This window comes from Pipistrellus hanaki (assembly GCF_964339955.1).
Source record: "Pipistrellus hanaki genome assembly, chromosome: 1".
NCBI classification, from domain to species: Eukaryota; Metazoa; Chordata; class Mammalia; order Chiroptera; family Vespertilionidae; genus Pipistrellus; species Pipistrellus hanaki.
Genome location: NC_140503.1, coordinates 23569512 through 23590851, shown reverse-complemented (window position 1 = coordinate 23590851; position 21340 = coordinate 23569512). Strand labels below are relative to the sequence as shown.

The following is a 21340-nucleotide window of genomic DNA, read 5'->3' as shown; positions in this document are numbered from 1 at the left end:
GTTCTGATTTTTTGCCCCCCAGCATACATATATCCAGAGTCTTAAAACCTTTTGAGTGCCATTCCATCCATTGCTGTGTGTGTGCTGTGTGTGTGTGTGTGTGTGTGAGTGAGAGAGAGAGAGAGAGAGAGAGAGAGAGAGCGCGCGCAAACAGGCAGGAAACAAAGCCATCATTGAGTTCTAGAAATGCAGAAATGGATGGGAGTGAGTGCCGGCCTTCTGGAAATGCTATTTTTTCACTTGGGATCACTCCAGTAACCAAGTAAAATTTTCTGATACCCTTGCCAAATAAAGGGCTGAGGTTGAGAAGGAGCGTTAGATATTTCAGCTTAACGTGCATTTTGGAGAGCAGGATAAGAAAAGCAAGCCCTAAATACAAATATAAAGGTTACTTTTGGACTTTCTCTATGGAATCATGTTGTCACTTCCTCATAGAAGCATAAACATTTTCATGTTCACCATAAATATAATTCATTGGCATTACTTACCCAGAAGAGAGTGAAATCAACAGGCCCTAAACATGTTAACATTTCTACTGCCTTCTCCTCTCCCCCTCCCCACCCCATCTTCCTATAACACCTCCTCCTCTACAGCAAGAAAATCAAAGCAGCTACAAAAGGAAACTGTATTTGAAGTTTCTCTCTATTAGGTGCATGTAAAGGCCAAACTCTTAAGGCAGAAAGCAGTGTGGTCTCTTGTAACATTTGGGTTTATGCTGTTCCTTAATCCTTTCATAGCTTTCTTCTTTGTGCTCTGCTCCTCCCATTCCTCCCAGACTCCATTCCCCTTCCAATTATTCCAGAATAAATAGTAGTGAGATCTTTGGGAGAGGTCTTAATGGAAAAAGAATGAAGGGACATCCATGCCCAGATAAATGTCTTGATTTTTTTATCAAAACACATTACCCAAAGTAGGGATGAGCTAGTGTTCCCAGAACCCACTGGTCTAACCCACATCCCTGCCCACACATACCCCTCCCTCAACCCTGGCCTCCTAGTGAGGATGGCAGCCATGCGGTCCGCCGGTATTTCTCTGAATCTGTAGCAGGGACCAAATTAGTGACATGAACTTGAGGATCTTAGGAACTCTGCCTCTTTTTCTAGCTTCCCATTGAATAGCCCAAGGACCCAGCATCCCAGGTCTCTTACTTGCCATTTCACACTGTAGAGGAGGCATCACCAGTAAGTTCTCTGGTCATTGTATGTCGGCTCGATGATATATGTCCAGGGGTGCCTGGGCATAATTCTGTCATCCCCCTTTTCTCACATTTAAGAAAGCGTGGTATCACCTTGAATGTGTTATAAGTGTTTTTAGCAAATTATTCCCCAAATCTTGTCACGTTATGATTAGAGACCAGCTGTTTTTCATCTGATATAAACACACCATGGTTGAGTACCCCTGGCTTGGGACACCTGATGTATTAACTGCGGGCCCTCTTCCTGAACCACCGCTTCATTTCCTACACTGTGGGTGGGAATTCTCCTTCAAACGTGTGTTAAGCAACCAGAGATATACAGATACATACCTGCCCTGTACGGGCAGAATCTAGTTGGGGAGATAGACACATATAAAAGTCACCACTCCACAGGGAGTGTGACAGAGGTGCAAAGAGCAGGTTGCTGTGGGGTTGAGGTTCTCGTTAATCCATGAATTCAGGCCTGTGATGCTGGAATTGGGCCTTGGATAGAAAGGATTCTCTGTGAGGAAGGATGTTCCCAGCAGAGAGGACAAGCTAAGTAAAGGTTTGACTTTGGTGGGTGAGTCTGAGGACTGAAGCGTGCGGCATGTGACCAGGATGGAGGATGCATGGAGGCAGGTAAAGAGCAGGGAGACTCGGATGGATATGAGGATATACTTACATGGCGAGACGGTCCAGGGCCTGGCAGACGGTGCAAGGTCTGTTCTCTGTAACAGTTGAGCTTAATTAGACCAATTGACTATGGAAGATGAGAAAAGTGGGGAAGGAATGTAAAAACATTAGCTTGGAATAGCAGATATAGGAGGGGCAGGTTTGGGGTTTGAGGGGCGGGAATGGAAAAATCAGTTAGTTTTTAGGGGGTTTGGTTGGAATTGCTGGTGAGGGTGCCCCAGAGGGATATCCAGGAGACAGCTGGGGTTAGCGGGCTTGTACAGAGACCTAGCTCTCACGTCAGCTCTGCCCTTCGGGCCTACGTGGATTTGGAAGTCATACATTTTAGCCTTATTCTTTTTCCATCAGAAAAGCTTCTCAGGGTGATTCTGTTATCCCTCCTGTCAGCTTCCTGTACCTGAAACCCCAGTCTGCCCTGCTGTGGAAAGTTTATGGGTTCACCGTGGGAACCTGCCATGCCTCAATGATCCAGGTTCTGTCCCAGGGCCTCTGCACTTCGATTAAAAGTTGTCTGACTGTGCAGACCCGTGGCCAACTGTCCTATTAGGACGAGAAAGCCCAGCCTTCTTAGAGGGCAGCAGTAGCTTAGTACAGAGTGTGGCCGACTTAGAATCAAGAGGCCGGGCTTATTGAATGAATGGTTTCGATTCCACTTCCTCAGTGATAAACTGGAAGAGACCTGCCCTGCCACAGGAGTCGAATGATGTGTGCCAGCTTCCACTTGTGCGATTAAGGTTTAGTTCTCACCTGGGCACCTCATCAGCATCACATCGATATCCCGGTGCTTACCACGTTCCTACTAGAGCTACTGGAGAAAAGTATCTGTCCTGACTGCAAAGCTCGAGTTTCTGTCACCAGAGCCATTCAGCAGAGTGAAAGCCCCACAGCTTTTGAAATAGATGCATTAGGTGAAATTCATTAATTCCAGTTAAATTTCAACAACTGCAGTTCTAGGCACTTTGTGTCATGGAGATTTTTATATGGTGTTGCTACTATCAACCAAATTCATAAATGCTAAGTAGCAGAATCTGAATATTCATTTCAGACTCAGAGTAATAAAATTAGAAAACAAAGAATGTACCAGTCTCCCCCTGGCATGTATTCTGGGGGAACCAGTGTGAAAGTGGAATTAATTACTGTGTTAATGTCACTGGGGTTCAATTATGTTCTGCGCTGCCATACTAGGAAGCCGCCTGCGCAGCTCAGCCTATTGAATTCTGGCCGCTTTTGGAAACATACGTGTTTTTCCCCTGTTGTTTTTCCCCGCCCCCTTCAAGGCAGTTTTCCAGGGGCTCCCTGAGGGAGTGGTTGCATGGGGACGGGTCTTGTGTAGGCTTCCAGCTGGCTCCATTTCACCATCTCCATGAAGCCGCTGCCTCTGTCGCATTTATATGAAGTTATCCATCATGCCCGCCCTGGGACTCTTCCCTTTGAATTGCTGACTTCTATTTTTGGTTTGTACGTGCAGGCTGTCTCCTGGTTCGGACATCTACGTGACGGTCTCGTCCATGGCTTTAGCGAGATCCCAGCAGTGCCGTAACTCCCCCAGCAACCTGTCTTCCTCCAGCGAGACTGGCTCTGGCGGGGGCACCTACAGGCAGAAATCCATGCCTGAAGGGTAGGTGTACCCCGTCATACACGGTCCCAGCTGGCATCGCTGTTTTTCATCCGTCATTCAGAGGTGTAAAATGATTTCCATTCAGCCAGCCTTGATCGATTTACAAAAGAAAAAAAGGGGAAATACGGTTAATAATTTCAGATGGAAAAATGTTTTCCTGGCTGGTTCAAACCACCTCTTAGGCTGTATATCATTCTCTGATCTCTAAGGATTCAGTGGCAGAGAAATCAGATTACACCAGCTTCTCCATGATCTATGTTGCCAATTTTCATAGTACAGTTTTGTCATTTCTTAATATGTCCTCCAACGTGAACTCCACAGTACACTACACTGCTTGAACTGGTTGGAGTCTGTTTTGCTGTTACAGTAGGGGATCATCAGACCCAAAGCTTAAAATTATATTTTTCACATTTTTAAAGACTTCTGTGATTTCAGGCTGTGCGCTGGTATTTGTTTTTCATGGTGTTGTTTTATTTTTTTTAATACTAAATACCCAAAAGTAACTATTTGCTTCTGAAAAGACTTACAAAGTGAAAAGCTAAATGCATGATTTCAGAGGCCACTGAAAAGGGAAAAGTGATGGGGATGTCTGGAGCCTGGAAGGATGAGCAGCAGAGCATTACATGGTGCACCGAGGCTTTAGGCTTTGCCCAGAGGAACAGGAAGGGCGCAGCAATGGCTTCCGCCAGGGTGTCCTCCCCGTGAGAACCTGACAAAGAACCCGGGACCGTTTCAAGATCAAACATAAGGAACTGATAAAAACTGATGTTTCTATTATGAGTTTTCCCCATTTTAACAAATGCGCACAGGATTTGTTTATTTTCTTGAGATTTTACCATGTTACAAAGTAATCATGCTTATTATTAAGAATACCTTCATAGTGGGTATTTTTATCCTATAGTGTTTTGTTGGTTTTTACAGCTATTAAGTTTCATTTCTTTGTTGTTGCAAAATCTTTATGTTAGCAGAAATTAGGTAATAAAACCACTATAAAATATGCTCCTGCCCGTGGCCTCAGTGTCTCCCCTAGATTCCCTTGGTAATATCTCTAAAATGTGCATGTCTTATTTTAATTCCTTCAGTGACAACTAGAAAAAATTTTAGCTCTTATTCATGAGTTTTGCAAAAGATTTTATGAGTTAAGTATTATATACCACACCAGAAGCCCAACTAATTATTTCTTGTTTTAATTAGTAGATTTTAAATGATCTGGTTTGACTTCAAAAATAAGAATTCACTGCAACTTTAGTGTCGGTGCAGCAATCTATCAATATACATAAAGGCTAATATGCAAAGTGTCCCCACTTTGGCTGGGAGACCATCACTCGCTGTGATGTGCACAAACCACCAGGGAACAATGCAGAGTAAAGGAAGGCCCTGGCCAGTAGCTAGCAGCTGGTAGCTGGGGAAGGAAGGCCCCAGCTGGTCAGACCTAGGGACCCTACCGGTGCACAAATTTCATGCACCAGCCTCCTATAAAATATAAATGAGCTAGCAACAGTAACAAAAAAGCATTATTTTCTTCTATGATATACTTCTAATATATACTAAAAATGTGGGCTGAAACATTTACGTTTTGGTGAATATTAGTTAGAACCATGATTTTAATGTCCCGGGCTGCACAGTTTGTGTTTTTTGTGTTGTTTTTTTCCAAGGAAGTGGTAGTTATGCAACTTGATGTTTATTACTACCTACCATCAGTGATATTGAGGGTTTTGCCTATTGTTTGTGAGCTTATCCCATGACTATTTACTGTACTGTATGATGTCCTTTTTTTTTTTAACAAATTTTTATTTCAGAGAGGAAGGAAACGGGGTCGGGGGGGAGAGACATCAATGATGAAGATCATTGATTGGCTGCCTCCTGCATGCCCCCTACTGGAGATCGAGCCAAAAACCTGGGCATGTGCCCTTGACTAATATTGAACCTGAGACCCTTAGTCCACAGGCCAATGCTCTAACTACTGAGCAAAATTGGCTAGGGCTGATTGATGTCCTTTTTAATGTGGATACTTTGCAAGATGAGGATGATACTATAGGGGAAGAAGAAACTTTTTTCTAACCTTCAGGGTTTTTTCACTGGCTTAAATATTAAATCTACATGAGACAGATCAACATGAGAAAATAACAAAATTCAGTTACATACATACATATGGGAACCCCACATACATGAGAACTAAGGATAATGACAGGCAGCCTGGAGCTTCAGAAGGAAGAAGCCATCACAGGACAATAAGAGCAGATGTTCAGTTAGTTTGCCCTGCCCTGTAGATTGGTAAGAAAAGGATGTCAGTGGTAATCTCCTGTGGGCAAAGCCCCTAATTTAAGTTCTTCTAGATCAGTGGTCGGCAAACTATGGCTTTCGAGCCACGGTTTGCCACTCTGTTGACTAATGAGTTTGCCGACCACTGACCTAGACTCTGGATTCTAATAATTACAGGCTGTTGTTCCTTGTGATTAAGCCACTATCCCAGTGGTCGGCAAACTCATTAGTCAACAAAGTGGCATACTGCAGCTCGTGAGCCCCAGTTTGCCGACCACTGTTCTAGGTAGTTAATGGAGTCGAAGTTTATCTTGAGCCCAAAGGATCTCATTTGCCGTTAGCTCAAAAATAATCCACATGCCACAGAGTTACTTCTTGGGGTTACTCAGTCTGAACCCTATGATTCAGTGTTTCTGCTGGATCCCAAGCAGTGTTTGCCTGTATCGGTGATGCAAACATTGGTTCCCTGTATGATTCACATGTATAATCCCAAAGTTGCCCGACCGAGAGGAAAAGGATCACAGGGAGTGTACGTAGTCAGCTCCAACTCGTTAATAATAAACTTTAAAAAGCTTAAAAGCATGCGATCATGACAGTAGGTCAGTGTGCAGTCATTGTCCGTAAATGTAGCCTGCTCCTTTGTTGTCCTCTCCTGTCCCGGATTCGGGACCTGGTGTCTGCATGTGTGTCAGGTGTCTGCCCACTCCCTTGGGTGAGGATACTGAGACCATCCAAATCTGCTGAGAGTGACATTTAATAGGCTGGTTAATCCTGCCTGCTCCACTCGAGTGGGCGGACAAAAGGCACCTGCACACGTTTAAGATGGAAATGAGAGGCCGTCATAAATCAACTCTCTGGAGAAGACATTGGGTCTGCTCTGCCATCCTTGGGGACTTGTTTCTGGGGCACACACTTTGAGGAATGTTGACAGGGCCGGGACCGGTAAATGAGGAATTTGGGGACAGGGTGGGAGAAACATATAACGAGGGATGTACAACCTGAAGGTGAGAAGTGTGGAGGCGAGGAGGCACTCATGGTGAAGGGTTACACTTGTCTGTGAGGGTGACAGAGACCAATAAATGAAAGTTACAGAGAAGTTTCCAGCCCATTATGAGGGAGCTATTTCAAAGCCTCGAGCCTGCTCTGGAGAGCAATGGACTGGCTCCTGGTCACTGAACGTGCTGCATGTATCAGCCAGATGATTACTGAAAACTCTTCCAAATCTGAGCCTTCAGCTTTTAAGTGTTCCTCCAAACGGAAGTAGTGAAGCCTCGAAAGGAGGCACAATTTGAACAGGTTTGTCTGAGCTCCTCAAGAGGAGGGTCCTTGTGTCCCTAATGCCCTGCACGCAATGAGTGAGTGTGCATGAGAACTGAAATTAAAAGTCCGTGGATGAAATGCTTTAAAGGCAGAATTTAACGACAGCCTTACATTTTCATTGTTTTGAAACCAGATAGCCAGAAAAGCGCTCGGCTTTAAATTCAGAGGTTTGAAAGGTCCTCAGTTGCCTCTGCTGCCAAAAAGTAAAAGCAAACCCGCAGTCTCTGTGCCTTTATGAAAAAGTTGTAATTTAGTGCAAATTTAGAATAGGATCATAGGGCCATTTCGAAGATCTTCACTGTTCTAAACTGAATAAGCACCCTACCAGGGAGAAGAGGGCAAAGATCACAATTAATGAATCCCCCTTTTTTTTTTTTTTGTAAATGCACAGTTACTGAGTTTTTCCTAAATTGAGGTTTCTGGTTTTTGTAATAGAGGTAACTTTGTTTAGTGAGGCTTGTGATTGAGTCTGTAAACAATTGTCATTTATGCAAAAGCAACTAGGGAGATGGCATTGGAGGAGTTTTATAAAAATTATGTTTTAGCCTTCTTCATTTTGCAAATGCTTTCATCTAGCTTTTCCTCCCTGGATCCATATAATGGAATTGCCTCTCCCGCCCCCCCCCCCCAAAAAAAAAAAGAAAGAAAGAAATGGAGCTGAAACTAAGTAATTTGGAGTGGGAGAGCCAGAACTTGGCTCCACCAGCACCACGTGGTGGTTCTCCCAGGCAGTTACCAGTTTGTAGTAAGCAAGACATCTGTCATATGCATCCATCCATCAGGTCCCGAGGTCTTCCATTGTGTAAGTTCATTAGTTAGCCATACACAGATTTGTCATTTTCCACATGGACGTTTGAATTTTACACTCCAGCCCTGTTTCCTGGGCTCGGGCAGGATTTACTCTGCTGATAGTGCTCATCAGGGTACATGCTTCAATCATGAATTACATTTCTGTTCTACATTGGGAAAAATAAAACTGGCTCATTGAATAGCTAAACAGTCTTTCCAGAAATAGACAACTGCCTTTACAAAAGCCACTTTACCTACCTGTTTAAAAGTGGTCTCTATCTAATGTAAGTGAGAGCAGTGTTTGTCTTTCAGACCTTAGAGTGCTCAGAAAATACTAGTTCCCAGAATGAATGATTTAGCAGATGTAGTTAAGTAGTGATTTAGCAGATTAAAAGAAGCCCCGGACATGTACCCATTGGAAGATGCACATGGAGCATTGGGACGGTGAAGATTTCCCTCGGGCTGTGTGTGAGGGACAGTCTGTGGTTGGCTACACCAGGACTAGAAGGCTGGTTTCTCACTCTGCTTATCTTAAGATAGCTCAGTCCTGATGGCTCCCGGCCTTGTTTACAGTTTAAATGCTTAGCCTACATACCTTTCTGAGCTGACTGCAGCAAACACAAACCCGGCACCCACGTTCACATGCACGGGGCTGGCTGCACAAGTACAGACAGGCAAGCGAAACCAGTAGTACCTGTCCTTAGAGTGAAGTTCACTACACCCAGGACTCCTTCCCTATATGGGTGAGGTTTCTGATGTCCTCTTTGCCTTTGTTTGGGGAAACCACCGCAGGTTTGGAGTCAGCCGCAGATCCCCAGCCTCCATTGACAGGCAGAACACCCAAGCAGATCTTGGTGGCAGCGGAAAATCCACACCCAGCTGGCCAAGAAGTGAGGATAGCATTGCCGACCAGATGGGTAAGTAATTAAATTTCTACAAAAAGCAAGTTGCTTTTACACCAAGGTGACGTTGGCTTCCTCTTGATGATGTCATCAAAGCAGTCTGTAATATATATCATACAGCCCTGGTTAGTAAATGGGAATGAGAAGTAAGTCTTGGTTAGATGAACAGCCCTGGTTAATAAATGGTAATGAGAGTTAAGTCTTGGTGGTTAGATTATGTAAAAGTGAAAGCAACAAATAAGACCTGAGAGAAAAGTCAAGGAATTCTAAGTGGCCCTAAATCTAAAAATAGAAATGACATAGGAATTTTTTTCAGAACCAAAATTAAAATGCCAGACTGCCAAACCACGTGTCCTTAAGTATCTCCCTCCCCTTTCATCTGTCTGTTTGTTTTTGCCTCTTACAAGTGCCCTAAAGATGTGTTGGTATTCTTACAAGGAGTTTAAAGTAAATACATAAAAATTTAAAAACTGTGTACAAAGTGGGAAAGGGATACAATTGTTGCTTAGACACATGTGTAGCTTGGTTAGTATCTTTCCTCTCCTATATGCTTTCTTTCCCTCCTCTGCTATCAAGCTGCCAGCTAAGGACATGTCTTAGCACGACAGAGCTGGATGGGGAAGCTTTGCAGGAGAGCCTTCATTTGGGTTTCTAATGCATATACTTCTCTGTATATATTTGTAGTTGCCGCAATGACACCATTTCATGAGTTGATACAATAAAATGTTGCCGTGAAACATGATTAAGTTTCAACACAGTAGTATCATAGATTTTTTAGTACCAACACAGTTGATACATCAGGGTCTTGAATCTAGACAGGTGTTTTTTTCCTTTATCTTATTTTTAGCAGCATTACCATGGGTGTGAGATTCCAAACAAATACACTTCAAGTCTGAAAAAAAGATACTTTTTAAAACAGAGCCCCACCTTTCTATCCTCTCAGCAAATGCATCGTCTGTCTCATTGTGTTTCAATGACTGTGCCGTGCAAAGGTACTAACCACGAACACGGAAGGAAGTGGAGGTGTATTGAGCTAAGACACTCGTTGGGGAAAAGAAATATAATTCCTAGGTTCTGAAGATATGCTTTGTTCCAATAACTTCAGCGCGATGTGCCTTGTTATTGAAGCCATCTGTCCCTCCCCCTCTCTCCCCACCCACCCGCCACACGGAAAACCTGAGCATATTCTGCTCTGCTCCCAGCAGAATGTGTTTAATCCCATATGTTTTGAGGCTGTGGAGCTGGTAATGACACGTGCGCAAAGGCCCCCTTCTTCATCATGACTTCAGCAGCTTTTTCTGGCTCCGAGTGCGCGCTTTCAACAAAGCTGCCAGCAAGCCCTTTGTGCAGCGTTCAGTGTCACTTCCTCCTCCTGGGAAGCCGTGTCAGGAAAAGAAAGGGTAGTTATCAGGTTTGTCCTAGAGCGTATTCATTCTTGCACAGAAACCTCCCTCTAGTCTTTTTGTTCTTACATCCCCTTTAGTTTAATGGCACCCACTTTTAATAGATAAGACTCGGAAATTAATATAATGCATCCTTTCAACGCACTTGTTCATCTTTTTAGTAAGATATACCCTTTTTTGTTGTTGCAAGATACCCCTAGAATCTGCCAGAAGAGCCTTTTCACCACTGGGGCCTTTCTCTATTCAAAATCTAAGGCTTAAAATAAAATAAATGTGTGTACATTTTTACATTCTAGAAAACTAACCCAGCCTTTTCTAATGGGAACCTCAGAAGCAACGTCGGGGGCTCAGTTATGCCATGATAGGGAGAAATTGATAAAAATAATTACGCCTTATTACGCATTGCACTGTATTGAGACCTTTACACACTCAGTTCGCAAGAACAAAATTCTCCAATGATTTTCAGGCCACTCGTTGGAAATGTTGAGGAGAGTCTTACTTGTAAGCCAGACCCTCTTGTTCTTGTACATCAATGTGCTATTACTGGTGCCCCGGTGGAGACGAGGAGTGTAACTTGCTCAGTGAACTCACTTATCTCCGTGGCAGTTCGTTTTTCTGAGCCTCTGCTTTTGGAAATGGTTGAGAATCAGAGCAAAGGGGTATGCTGCCCAGTCCATTGCGTTTTAGGACTGGCGTTGCCGAAGTCCGGAATCGTTGCTGTTAGCTAGCAGTATGTGAAAGAGGCAGAATTGCTTACCTTGCACCTTTGGAACTCCATCGTGAATGCCAGCTTAGACTCCAAAAGAAGCAATTGTTTTAAGTAAACTAGTTGCTGTGTGTCTTTTCTGTTGTGCTTAGCTTACAGTTATAGAGGACCTCAGGATTTCAATTCTTTTTTCCTCGAGCAGCATGAATATACAGGTAAAATATTTCCAAAGTGTCATGGTAAGTAACACGTGATTGCATCCATGCCTGTCTAGGTAATGTAGACCAAGGTAGGTTAGCTACACTTTGCAGTGAATGAATCTCATAAATTCAATCCATGTATTTTAGACTGTTCCCCAAACCAAAAGATGATTCCTAACTTTGCCGCGTTGTTCATGGCCTTTGGTTTGGCGGTTCTTGGCTCTGCTCATGTGGTCACCAGCTGCAAGCTTTACCCATCAGCCACTTAGTTTCTGACATGCCGTCTATTGTGTAAACTCTCAACAAGCTTATTGCTAAAACTCAGAGTTTGCTGGTCAGTGAGCTCAGAGGTGCCGTGGCAAGCTGTCTTCATTTGTCAACATGTGTGTGGGTCTGCTTCGGCCCACACATAATGTCCTGTGCTGTGTTGCAGAGCCGACGTGCCACCTCCCAGCAGTATCGAAGGTACTGCCCACGTTCCGAGAGAGCCCCAGCGGGAGGCTGATGCGGCAGGATCCAGTGGTCCACTTGTCTCCGAACAAACAGGGGCATGTAAGTTCACTGAACAATAATAGAAATTCTAGGTTCCTGGCGATGCACCTTCCTTGCGGCGGCTGGGAAAATGGTACAGGTCTGCTCTGCTCTCCCTCCCACGTGGTCAAAGAGGAAGTCATCCTGGCAGAAGGGGGCCTTTGCAGGCTTTCTGCTGCCAACAAGGTTGCTTTGAGATAAATTGAAATTCCTCTTTGCTACGCACCTGCCACCCCATCGTCTGGATGGAAGGCCAAGTGATCCCGTCACAAAGAGTTCTAAAATGCTATGAATTGAAGGGTGTTAGAAATGGACTTTACTTGTTTACACAATTGCAAGCATGAGGTGTGGTTGGACAGACAACTTCCTGACAGCTCCCCCTACTGCTTCTCTTACCTTCCAGAGCCGCACACATGTTTATCCTTGACCATCGTGGCACACAGTTCCTTTCACTCACAGGTAGAATGGGGCATGGAGGTCATCGTTCCCTCCCCCTTTAAGTGCAGTTGTCTCTTTGGTCTGTCTGTCCACTGAAGCGTGTGCTTACATTTATGTCATGCAGTAGGATGAGGAGAGACTGAACTTACAAGATGCTCAGGGATGAGAGGGCTCCTGTAAGTTTTGCTCTAGTGACATGAATATGGGAGCTAAAAACACAGGAGGGGAGCACGAGTATGCAAGCACCCGCACAGGCTGTGCGGCGAGATTTACTGACGAGACATGATGTTGTCACCATTCTGCTTATAAATGAGAGATTGCCTCAGTCAGTCTGTCCATTTCCCCAGTTTCATTACTAATCTTTATATTGATTACATGCTAATATAATATTTGGGATAGGTTGGGTTAGAGAAAACATATTCTTAAAAAAAATTAATTTCACCTGTTTCTTTTTACTTTTTAAACTTTACCCATCAGCCATTTAAACATTGACCACTAGAAAATTTAAAATTACAGTGTGGTTCAGGTTCTGTTTCTGCAGAAATATGTTACGTGCTTTTCGCTCTCAAGCCATCTCAGTGCAGGCTGCCACGTGGAAGGTGCTCATGGCTACACATGGCTGGGGCTGTCAATTCCACAGTCATACATAGACATGAAGTACTGACACGTTACAACATGTATGAATCTTAAAAACATTTGGCAAAACAGGTGCAGGGCTGAGGAATTCTGCCTACAAATACTAAAACAAATGAAGTTCTGTAACACAAACGTGTGAGAAAAACTAGAGTAGCACTGGTAAAATAATGGATTGATTCTTGTTTAAGGAGGAGAGAGCTTTATTTTTGCACTTTGAGGTGAAACTTGAGTGTCCTCCTCCTGCCACTATCCTCAGCAGATACACACACACACACACACACACACACAATTCCTTCTCTCCTCTTTTAAAATACTATTTTATTCAGCGATCTTTGGAAACCTGATTTATTTGGTGAACTACAAAATGTTCTAAGTAACTAAGCCACTGTATAGAAAGGGTTCTGTACTCTTTATTAATTGAGATACAATTCACATACCTTAATATTCACTCATTCAAAGTGTACAATTTAGCAGGTTTTTAATATATTCCCAGGGTTGTGCCACCAGCACCAGCATCTAACCCTACAAACTTCTATCACCCCAAGGAAACCCTGTACCCCAGTCATCGCCTGACTCTTCCCTCCCCTCCAAGCTCTCGACAGCCATGTGTATGCAAGCACCTGCTTTCTGTCCATGTGGCCGTGTCTATTCTGGACGTTTGACCTGAATGAAACAGAATGTGTGTGGCTTCTTTCACTCGGTTTTGCCAAATGTTTTTAAGATTCATACATGTTGTAACGTGTCAGTACTTCATGTCTTTATATGACTGAATAACAGTCCAAGGTCTAGAAATACCACAATTCCTTATCCCTGTATCAGCGGGGGGGCACTTGGGTTGTTTCTGGCTTTTGGCTTCACGAATAACGCTGCTGTAAGCATGCACATGGAAGTTGTGTGTGAACATGTTCTCCTTTCTCTCGAGTCGATACTGAGAGTGTACTGAGCTGTTTGACACAGCAGCGGCCCCAGTTCCCATTCCCACCAGCAGTCCCTCAGCCAGCGTTCTTGTCTGCCCTTTGATTATAGCATCTTACTATGTGTGAGGTGTGTCTCATGTGGTTTTGATTTACATTTCCCTAGTGACTAAAGATACTGAGTATATTTTTATGTGCTTGTTGGCCATTTGTATATCCTCTTTGGAGAAATGCCCATTTAAATCCTTTGCCCATGTTTTAATTCGGGTATTTGAAAATAGAAGTTTTTAATGAAGTCCAATTTATCATTTTTTTCTGTTTTGTGTGCTTTTGGGGTCCTCTCTAGGAGACCATTGTATAACCCATGGTCATGAAGATGTACACTTATGTTTTCTTCTAAGAGTTTTACAGTTTTAGCTCTTACATTTATGTCTTTGATCTTTTTGAGTTTATTTTTCCTATGTGGAAAGGATCCAACGTAATTCTTTGTGAATATCCACATGTCCCAGCACCGTCTGTTGAAAAGACTGTTACTCTCCCTTCCCAGCCTCCCCCACTGAGTTCACTTGGCACCTCTGTATACATCACACCTCTGAGCCCTCCCCAGAAAGCTGTCTCCTAAATCGATGCGAACTGGGGACGTCGGAAGGGAGCTCTCCTTAGGAATAAGTTTTCTTCCATGCTGCCTTCTCTTTACTCTGAGCACAGTAGGTCTTTTCTAATTTTAAAGCCTTTTGGAGGTGTCATTTTTGTTCTATTTTAGGATTAAAATATTGAAGACTAATAACATCATTTAGACTTTTTTTTTCTGATTAAAACGATCTCAGTACTGTTCATGCTCTGGCATAAGTGAAATAATGAAAAATGGGTCCTTAAGAAACCATTCCCAGCACTCTCCGCCATGGAGCCTTCGCCTGGGTTTGCCCAGGCACCTCCGGCCAGGCCTCGGTTTCTCACCATTAGAGCCTTTGGCCTTGGACCCCTCACTAGACACCCGCGGTCGTTCTCCCTTTTGTTGTCCTGTGTTCACAAGGCGGAGCCTGCACGTGAGTAACTCTGCCTCCCCTGCAGCCCGACAGCCACTACTCCAGCCACTCCAGCAGCAACACCCTCTCCAGCAACGCGTCCAGCGCCCACAGCGACGAGAAGTGGTATGACGGGGACCGCACCGAGGCCGAGCTCAACAGCTACAACTATCTGCAGGGCACGTCTGCCGACAGCGGCATCGACACCACCTCCTACGGCCCCAGCCACGGCAGCAGCGCCTCGCTGGGGGCCGCCACGGCCTCGCCTCGCGCAGGGCCCGGCAAGGAGAAAGTGGCGCCCCTGTGGCACAGCTCCAGCGAGGTCATCTCCTTGGTGGACCGGACGCTAGAGGCTGAGAGCCACGGCCTGGACCGGAAAGCCGAGTCCTCCCTGAGCCTGGACATCCACAGCAAGAGCCAGGCCGGCTCCAGCCCTCTGACCCGGGAGAGCAGCACTTTCAGCATCAACGACGCTGCTTCCCACACGAGGTAACTGCCCTTCCCTGCGCCCCCTTCCCAGCCCGTCCTGATTCGAGTTCCCAGCCTTGCCACCCTTCTCGTGGCTCTGTAGTGTATAGCACACAGGGGTTTTTCATGTAGTGACAGTTATTTTTACATATTTGGTGCCTTTTAATTGGCACCAAAATGCTCTTCCTCCAATCCTAATACAATATCATCATCATCATCATCATCATCATCATTATTATTTGGGGGGGCAGTTAATTTACATCCAAGGATGATTTTTAGAGAGAGTGGAAGGTGGGGGTGGGAAGAGAGAGAGAAACACATTGATGTGAGAGAGGCACATCGATTGGGGTCCCTCCCCAACCAGGGCCAGGCATTGAACCTGCACTCAGGTACATGCCCTTGACTGGGAATGGAACCTTGGACCCTATTGTCTACAGGGCCCACTCTCTAACCATTGAACACACTGACCAGGGCCTAACGCATTAGGTTAAGCTGTGAGAAAGTTTACAGATTCAGTTTTTGTAGACTAGAACAGTCTTTAGAAGATACTAAAAGAAAGTCTTGACCGTATTTTTAAAAAAGGCCTATCATGGCATTATTTACAATGCTGGACACACCCTCTTCATTGCCTGTCTCCCAGAGAAGATGACTTACCCCATGTTTACATGGTAATTTTTTCCCATTAATTGGCTCTTGATAGTTATATGGTTGAGGGTGGGGGATAGTGTAGCTAACAGAAAAGTGTAGCTAACATTAGACATAAAAGTGTAGCTAACATTAGACATAAAGTCTACCTTTCAAAGTAAGAACCTTTTCCCCGGTATTCTTAGGTAGGAAAAACAAATGCCAATTTTTATTTCTTCCTTTGGATTTGAGCCTAAAATCCAGAGTATGGAAAGATGTTACTTTTAGGGAGGACACACTCCATTGGTCTCTCTACGGGGCTGATGATCTCTGTGGTAGTTTCTCCTTTACCTGTTCCTATTGTCAGCCATTGGTCAGCTTATAGCACAGCATGTAACCTTGCCTGGGCCTCTCTGATTATTATGCCCTAAAGAAAAAATAGCAAAGAAGCTGGGTTTAGTTTTACTTTTTAAATAGGAATCCAAGCACAAGATCTGTCGGGGAAACTCCAGATAAACCTCTACTTAATTTGGATTTGTTTAACTTGATCAGTTAAATTCTCAGTTTTGTTACTGATAAGATTCTTGAGCTTCCCACCTAGTAAAGTTCCAGGTTGGCCCAGCATCTCACAGGTTTGCTTCTGTTCATTGTGGTCGGTCTAGAAACACATGGTCCCCATACAAAAAGGAAATTGGCGAGGCAGGCTCAGTCAGGAGTGCCAGGCACCCAGTGACCTTTCCACAGCTCAGGGAACAGAATGTTGGTGCATCAAGTGGACTAAGGAAGTGTTTGGAAAAGTAGAACAGAAAGCTAGCTACCAAGTACCATAGTGATATAATACAGGGTCAGAGTATAAGGCATTCACTTGCTGTGTTTTGACACGCACCATCATCCCATTAACTATAACCGGTGCTGCGTTGACTTAGAACATTTTGAGTTGGGAATAGTTTCTTGGTTTAGATTGACTCTTATTTCTTTAGTTTGAAAGGAGGGTGTGTGCCCTTTATAAGAATAATTCCATCTGGGGCTCTCTCTCTGTTCTAATTGGATGGTAGAAGAAAATCAGTTTCTGAGGTCTTGTCTAGTAAGGTGTGGGCATGGAGTAGGCTTGGAAAGGGCTGAGCCTCCAAAGCCAAAGCACAAAACATTGGCCGCACCATCTAACAAATCCGATGAATCCAGGGGCTTTACAAAGTGTCCCCGGAAAGCAGGCACCTGGGATTGCATTCTCTGAATGTGCTGACCAGACAGCCTGATGGCCTCTGAGGATTACCCACATTTTCTGCTTCAGACTGACCATGCAGAAATTGCTTAAATCATCCTGTAGAAATAACTCTTGGTTGAAAGTTAAACTTAACGGAGAAGAGAAGATCGTAGCCTTGTAGGGATGGTGGCAGGATCTCCCCTCCATGGTAGTTGGAGTCACAGTTGTTTCTTGACCCTGGTCAACAGGATGCTGTGTGACTTCAGTCTGGTGATTGTGGCAGAGCGAGCTGGATGATCAGAGCCTAAGCAGCCTGCCTTTTCTGGAGGAAAGGGGGATGGAGCCACCAAGTGCACATCGCTGGAGGAACCCAAATCCCTGCAAATTAGAGTGTGTGTGTCCCCGGAAGACTGGAGCCGCAATTAACAGGGAGGTCCCTTGACAGTGCATGAAAGCGCTTGTACCTGGGACTGGGTGACAGAACCCAAATTACAGTGATTAAGCCCCACTGTGTTTCTCCCCGGGCTGTGTTCCTGCCCACCCTGTCCTCCAGTCTCCCGGTTGACGATTGTGCAGGGTTTTTGTGGTGCCCCATGAGAACTGTGTTAATGTAGGTTGGTAATTGCATAGGGTTGTTCAAGTCGAATGTCATTAAGAGAAGCCATACACACCAACTTTCTACAATTAAAAAGTTTATTAATTGCTCTAAAGTGTTGCTCATTTAAAAAAAAAAAGTGTTTTCTATAAGGTTTGGAAAGTTAGGAAGAGGTTTTATTTTTTTTTAAGTACTAGCTGTTTCACTTTCTGGTTTTAAAATAAATCGCACAGTGAAGTGATTTGTGGTGAGCATAGGAGAGAGAAGAGAGGTGACGATAGGTCTAATTTTAATACACTTTCACCAACTGGGTCACTCTTTTGCCGGAGTTCTGATCTTGGCTGTAGGCGGTGCCAGTTTGTTTGGTGACCAGAGGCTTCCCTAGTCTAGTCCTGGTAACAGCAGTATTGCCAGGGTTAGAACTAGGTTAAAGAACACACATCTTAAAGCTAGAAACCCCTCCATGTACTTGCATATATGCAGCTCTGCTATAATGTCCTCCTCTGACCTGGTTGACTGCCCAGATTTCTGCACCCATTCTGCCTTCCTCTTGCTTCCATAGGTCCCTCAGGTAGCCAGTCAGTACCCACTTAGGTGACCACATACACACCTTACTGCCGTTCAGTTCAAGAGGATTTCCCACCAGGACGTGCATCCTGAACACCTCTGCAGAGCGTGTGCCACTGTGAGCTAATAATAGTTGCTCAATTCATTTTGCTGAGCAAATAGGAATAATTTCTTCCTTAACGACCCCACTTTTTGCATGATGACTCAAGGCCTTTAATTAAGAAACCATTTCAGACATAGCATCAACCCTCAACTCCTGACTCCTAGAAAGCACTCTGACATTTCAGAGCTTTATGTGCAGAAGGGTCGGCCTTCGCAGACACACAAGGTCCTGCACAGCCTGACTTTTCAGTAAAGTCATTTCTAATATGTGAGAACTTTTTATTTAATCTGCAAACTATAATAAGGCTCTTTCACAGCTTATAGGCAGATATCAACCCAATCTGGATATAGGTCAGGGTCTGAGCACTGGAAGTGCCTGCCCACAGTGGTCAGTGCAGTTCAGCTTCATGGATATGCTTTTTCTGGTTAACCTACTAAGTTAACTATTCACGCTAGGAAAACCAAATCTCCCTGAGAGGAAGGGTGAAGAAGGACTTCTTTATATTTAGGTTACATGAACACAAAGGCATGTCCTGAGCTGGTGTGTGTGCCTCTGTGTGTGGTTACAGCTGGGTGGTTAAACATCACTCTTGGGTATCCTGCATATGTGTCTGCCTTTATTCAGAAATTATACACTGTCTTTATCTTTAGCATTTCTCTCTTAAATCTCTCCTTCCTGAAATTTTTTTTTTACTTGCTTACAATTCCTTGCCTCTCATCTATATTTTTAAAGTGAGAATATGATTTTCCCACGTTTTATGGGCTAATTCATAAGTGAAGAGTATAGCCTTGAAATGACAAGCCCAGAATTTCTCTCCAACCTGAGCGGGGCGGGGGACCCATCTCGCCTTACATTCACGGATCAGATTCATGGGTCATTTTCGCCTGTGGTTCTGCACATGGCAAACAGACAGGATTCTGTTTTAATTTGCAGCAGGACTACAGGTGACCTGTCCTAAGGTTTCTGTCCCCATTTCTTCCGGCTCAGGGGGGCGTGGGTGACTGACTGTTTTATCCAGAACTTCAGTGATGTCTAGCTAACCTCCAAGATGAACAAACAGGACAACTGTAGTTGAAATTTCAAGTGAGCATTGAGGGAATGAGGCCCCTGTCAAACCACCGATGTCAGGTTGCATGATGCAGAACTCGCCAGCAGAGTTTACCATTGTTGTGTTCTGTGGAGCAGCTAATCCATTTATCCAGTGGATAAGGAAAGCCCACATTCTCCAGATGCCATTCCATCAGACCAGAAAGATTCTGAAAGGACAGTCTGTTCCTTGTCATATTTAAACCATCCTACCCAGATGAGAAATTATCCCTTTGCTTAAAAGGGATGTTATACCTAGCTCTGCTGCAATGTCCTCACCCATCCCATTGCTTCTTAAGCGATGCTCTTAAGAAGAGAGAGTGTATAACCTTTTCTAAGTAATTTTAGTACTTTTTTTTAAGTCTTCTTCCTCTTCAAATTTTTGTCCCATGTCTACCTATTTGAAATTCCTCTAGTTGTAGCTTAAATATACAATTAAGAAATAATAAATGGTTTGGGAGGAGGGGCTGAGTCTTTTCTAAACATGATATGAAATTTTTAGGCACCAGGTCAGAGCCCATTGGAAGACAGTTTTTAAAAAAAGAATGGAACTTTGTAATAGCCCTCCCCTTCCATGCAAGTGGAGAGAGAAATAGTTTTGGATGCTGATATCCAGGTCCAAGTCTTGGTTCTGCTGACCAGTGAGTGATGCTGCCTTCGAGCAGTCATGCCATTCCACCGAGCTTGTCCCTGATCCTTAATCTAATAATACCTGGTCCACTTACTCAGAGGTTGTTTTTATGTGTTTATTGAGAGTAAAAATAGTTGTTAAATGTATTGCAAACTGTAAATGTTCTTTTAATACAGAAGGTTTTCTGCCTTTTTCTTAAAAGTTCTCCATCGCCTACCTTAATGCAGTTATGGAGCTACTTTCTCTTTGACAAATATGTATATCACTCACCTCTTTTATGTAACTGATTTTATAATCATACTATGGGTCTGGTGCATGAAATTTGTACATTGGGCAGGAGGGTCCCTCAGCCTGGCCTGTACCTTCTCTCACAGTCCGGGATTCCTCACCCCTTCCCACCTGCCTGCTTGCTGCGCCCTACCACTGGGCTCGCTGCTCCTTAGAGCTGCTGCAGAGGTGGGAAAGGTTCCCACCACTGCTGGTGACCTCGCCAGCCATAAGCCCAGCTTCTGGTGAGCAGCACAACCCCTGTGGGAGCACACTGGCCACCAGGGGGCAGCTCCTGTGATCCCCTGTCTACTGGCAGCCCTGCTCCTGCTGCTGCCCCTCCCACATGCTGACAGCATGGAGCAATTGTGAGCAGGACGGGTGCTGTCAGTGGGTACAAGTGGCAGCTGCTGCCCCAATCACAGCTCAGGAGCAGGGGAAGGTGGAGAACCCCTGAGGGGTGATTGGGGCCATAACCAGGCCCCAGCAGCAGGTGCAAGCGGGGCCAGTGCGCAGGAGCAAAGAATTTTCTGTCCCCAGAGGCTCACCCGATGACAGCAACTGGCACCCTGCCTTGGTCTGACACCCCCACTCACCTGTTCCACTATCCCATTGCGGCCAACACCCACCATGTTCCGTGCCCGGCCCCTGGTGGTCAGCGCACATCATAGTGACCAGTTGTTCAGTTGTTCTGCCATTTGATCTGTTTGCATATTAGCCTTTTATTATATAGGATAGGATTTTTGCTTCTCAATTTCCCTTCTTTGTTTTCTCTATTCTTTTGAGATGCCAAACCTGGACATGACACTCTTTTCAACTATGCCTAATAAAATGGTAATATTTATAGTTACCTTGGTAGCTTCCTCCTAAATAGCTCAGCATTACAGACGCATTCAGCTCTCGGTCCACAGTGACCCCTGAGGCCTCTTCTGCTGCATATGCGTAGCCTCATTTCCTGTGCTTTATGTAGTAGTGGGCTCTTGTACTTAGTAACTGCCTCCCTGTTACAGATGAGCAGTTTTCTCTACTGCAGTCATTGGACTGTCCTATTGCCAGTTTAATCATTCTGACTTAACTTATTTATTTTCTCCCCGATCATCTAGAATTAGTGTCTCCTGAAGCCCTCCTAAATTGTAGAGCCCAGTATTGGAGAGAATTGGCTACTGCTAGACCCAGTGGGA

At 44.5% G+C, this 21340-nt stretch overlaps 1 protein-coding gene across 39 annotated transcripts in view; it reads left to right on the top strand.

Moving 5' to 3' along the window:
* SIPA1L1 (signal induced proliferation associated 1 like 1) overlaps positions 1–21340 on the top strand; it is a 388928-nt gene that overhangs the window by 338509 nt on the left and 29079 nt on the right. For 31 of the 39 annotated variants that reach the window (XM_084892089.1, XM_084892086.1, XM_084892109.1 and 28 more), the window contains 5 exons: positions 3339–3488; positions 8652–8776; positions 11023–11085; positions 11504–11622; positions 14661–15103. In XM_084892089.1, coding sequence (XP_084748215.1) covers positions 3339–3488; positions 8652–8776; positions 11023–11085; positions 11504–11622; positions 14661–15103 — 900 coding nt within the window. The remainder of the gene's footprint in view (positions 1–3338; positions 3489–8651; positions 8777–11022; positions 11086–11503; positions 11623–14660; positions 15104–21340) is intronic. The other 8 variants (XM_084892104.1, XM_084892099.1, XM_084892098.1 and 5 more) reach the window with 3 other exon arrangements.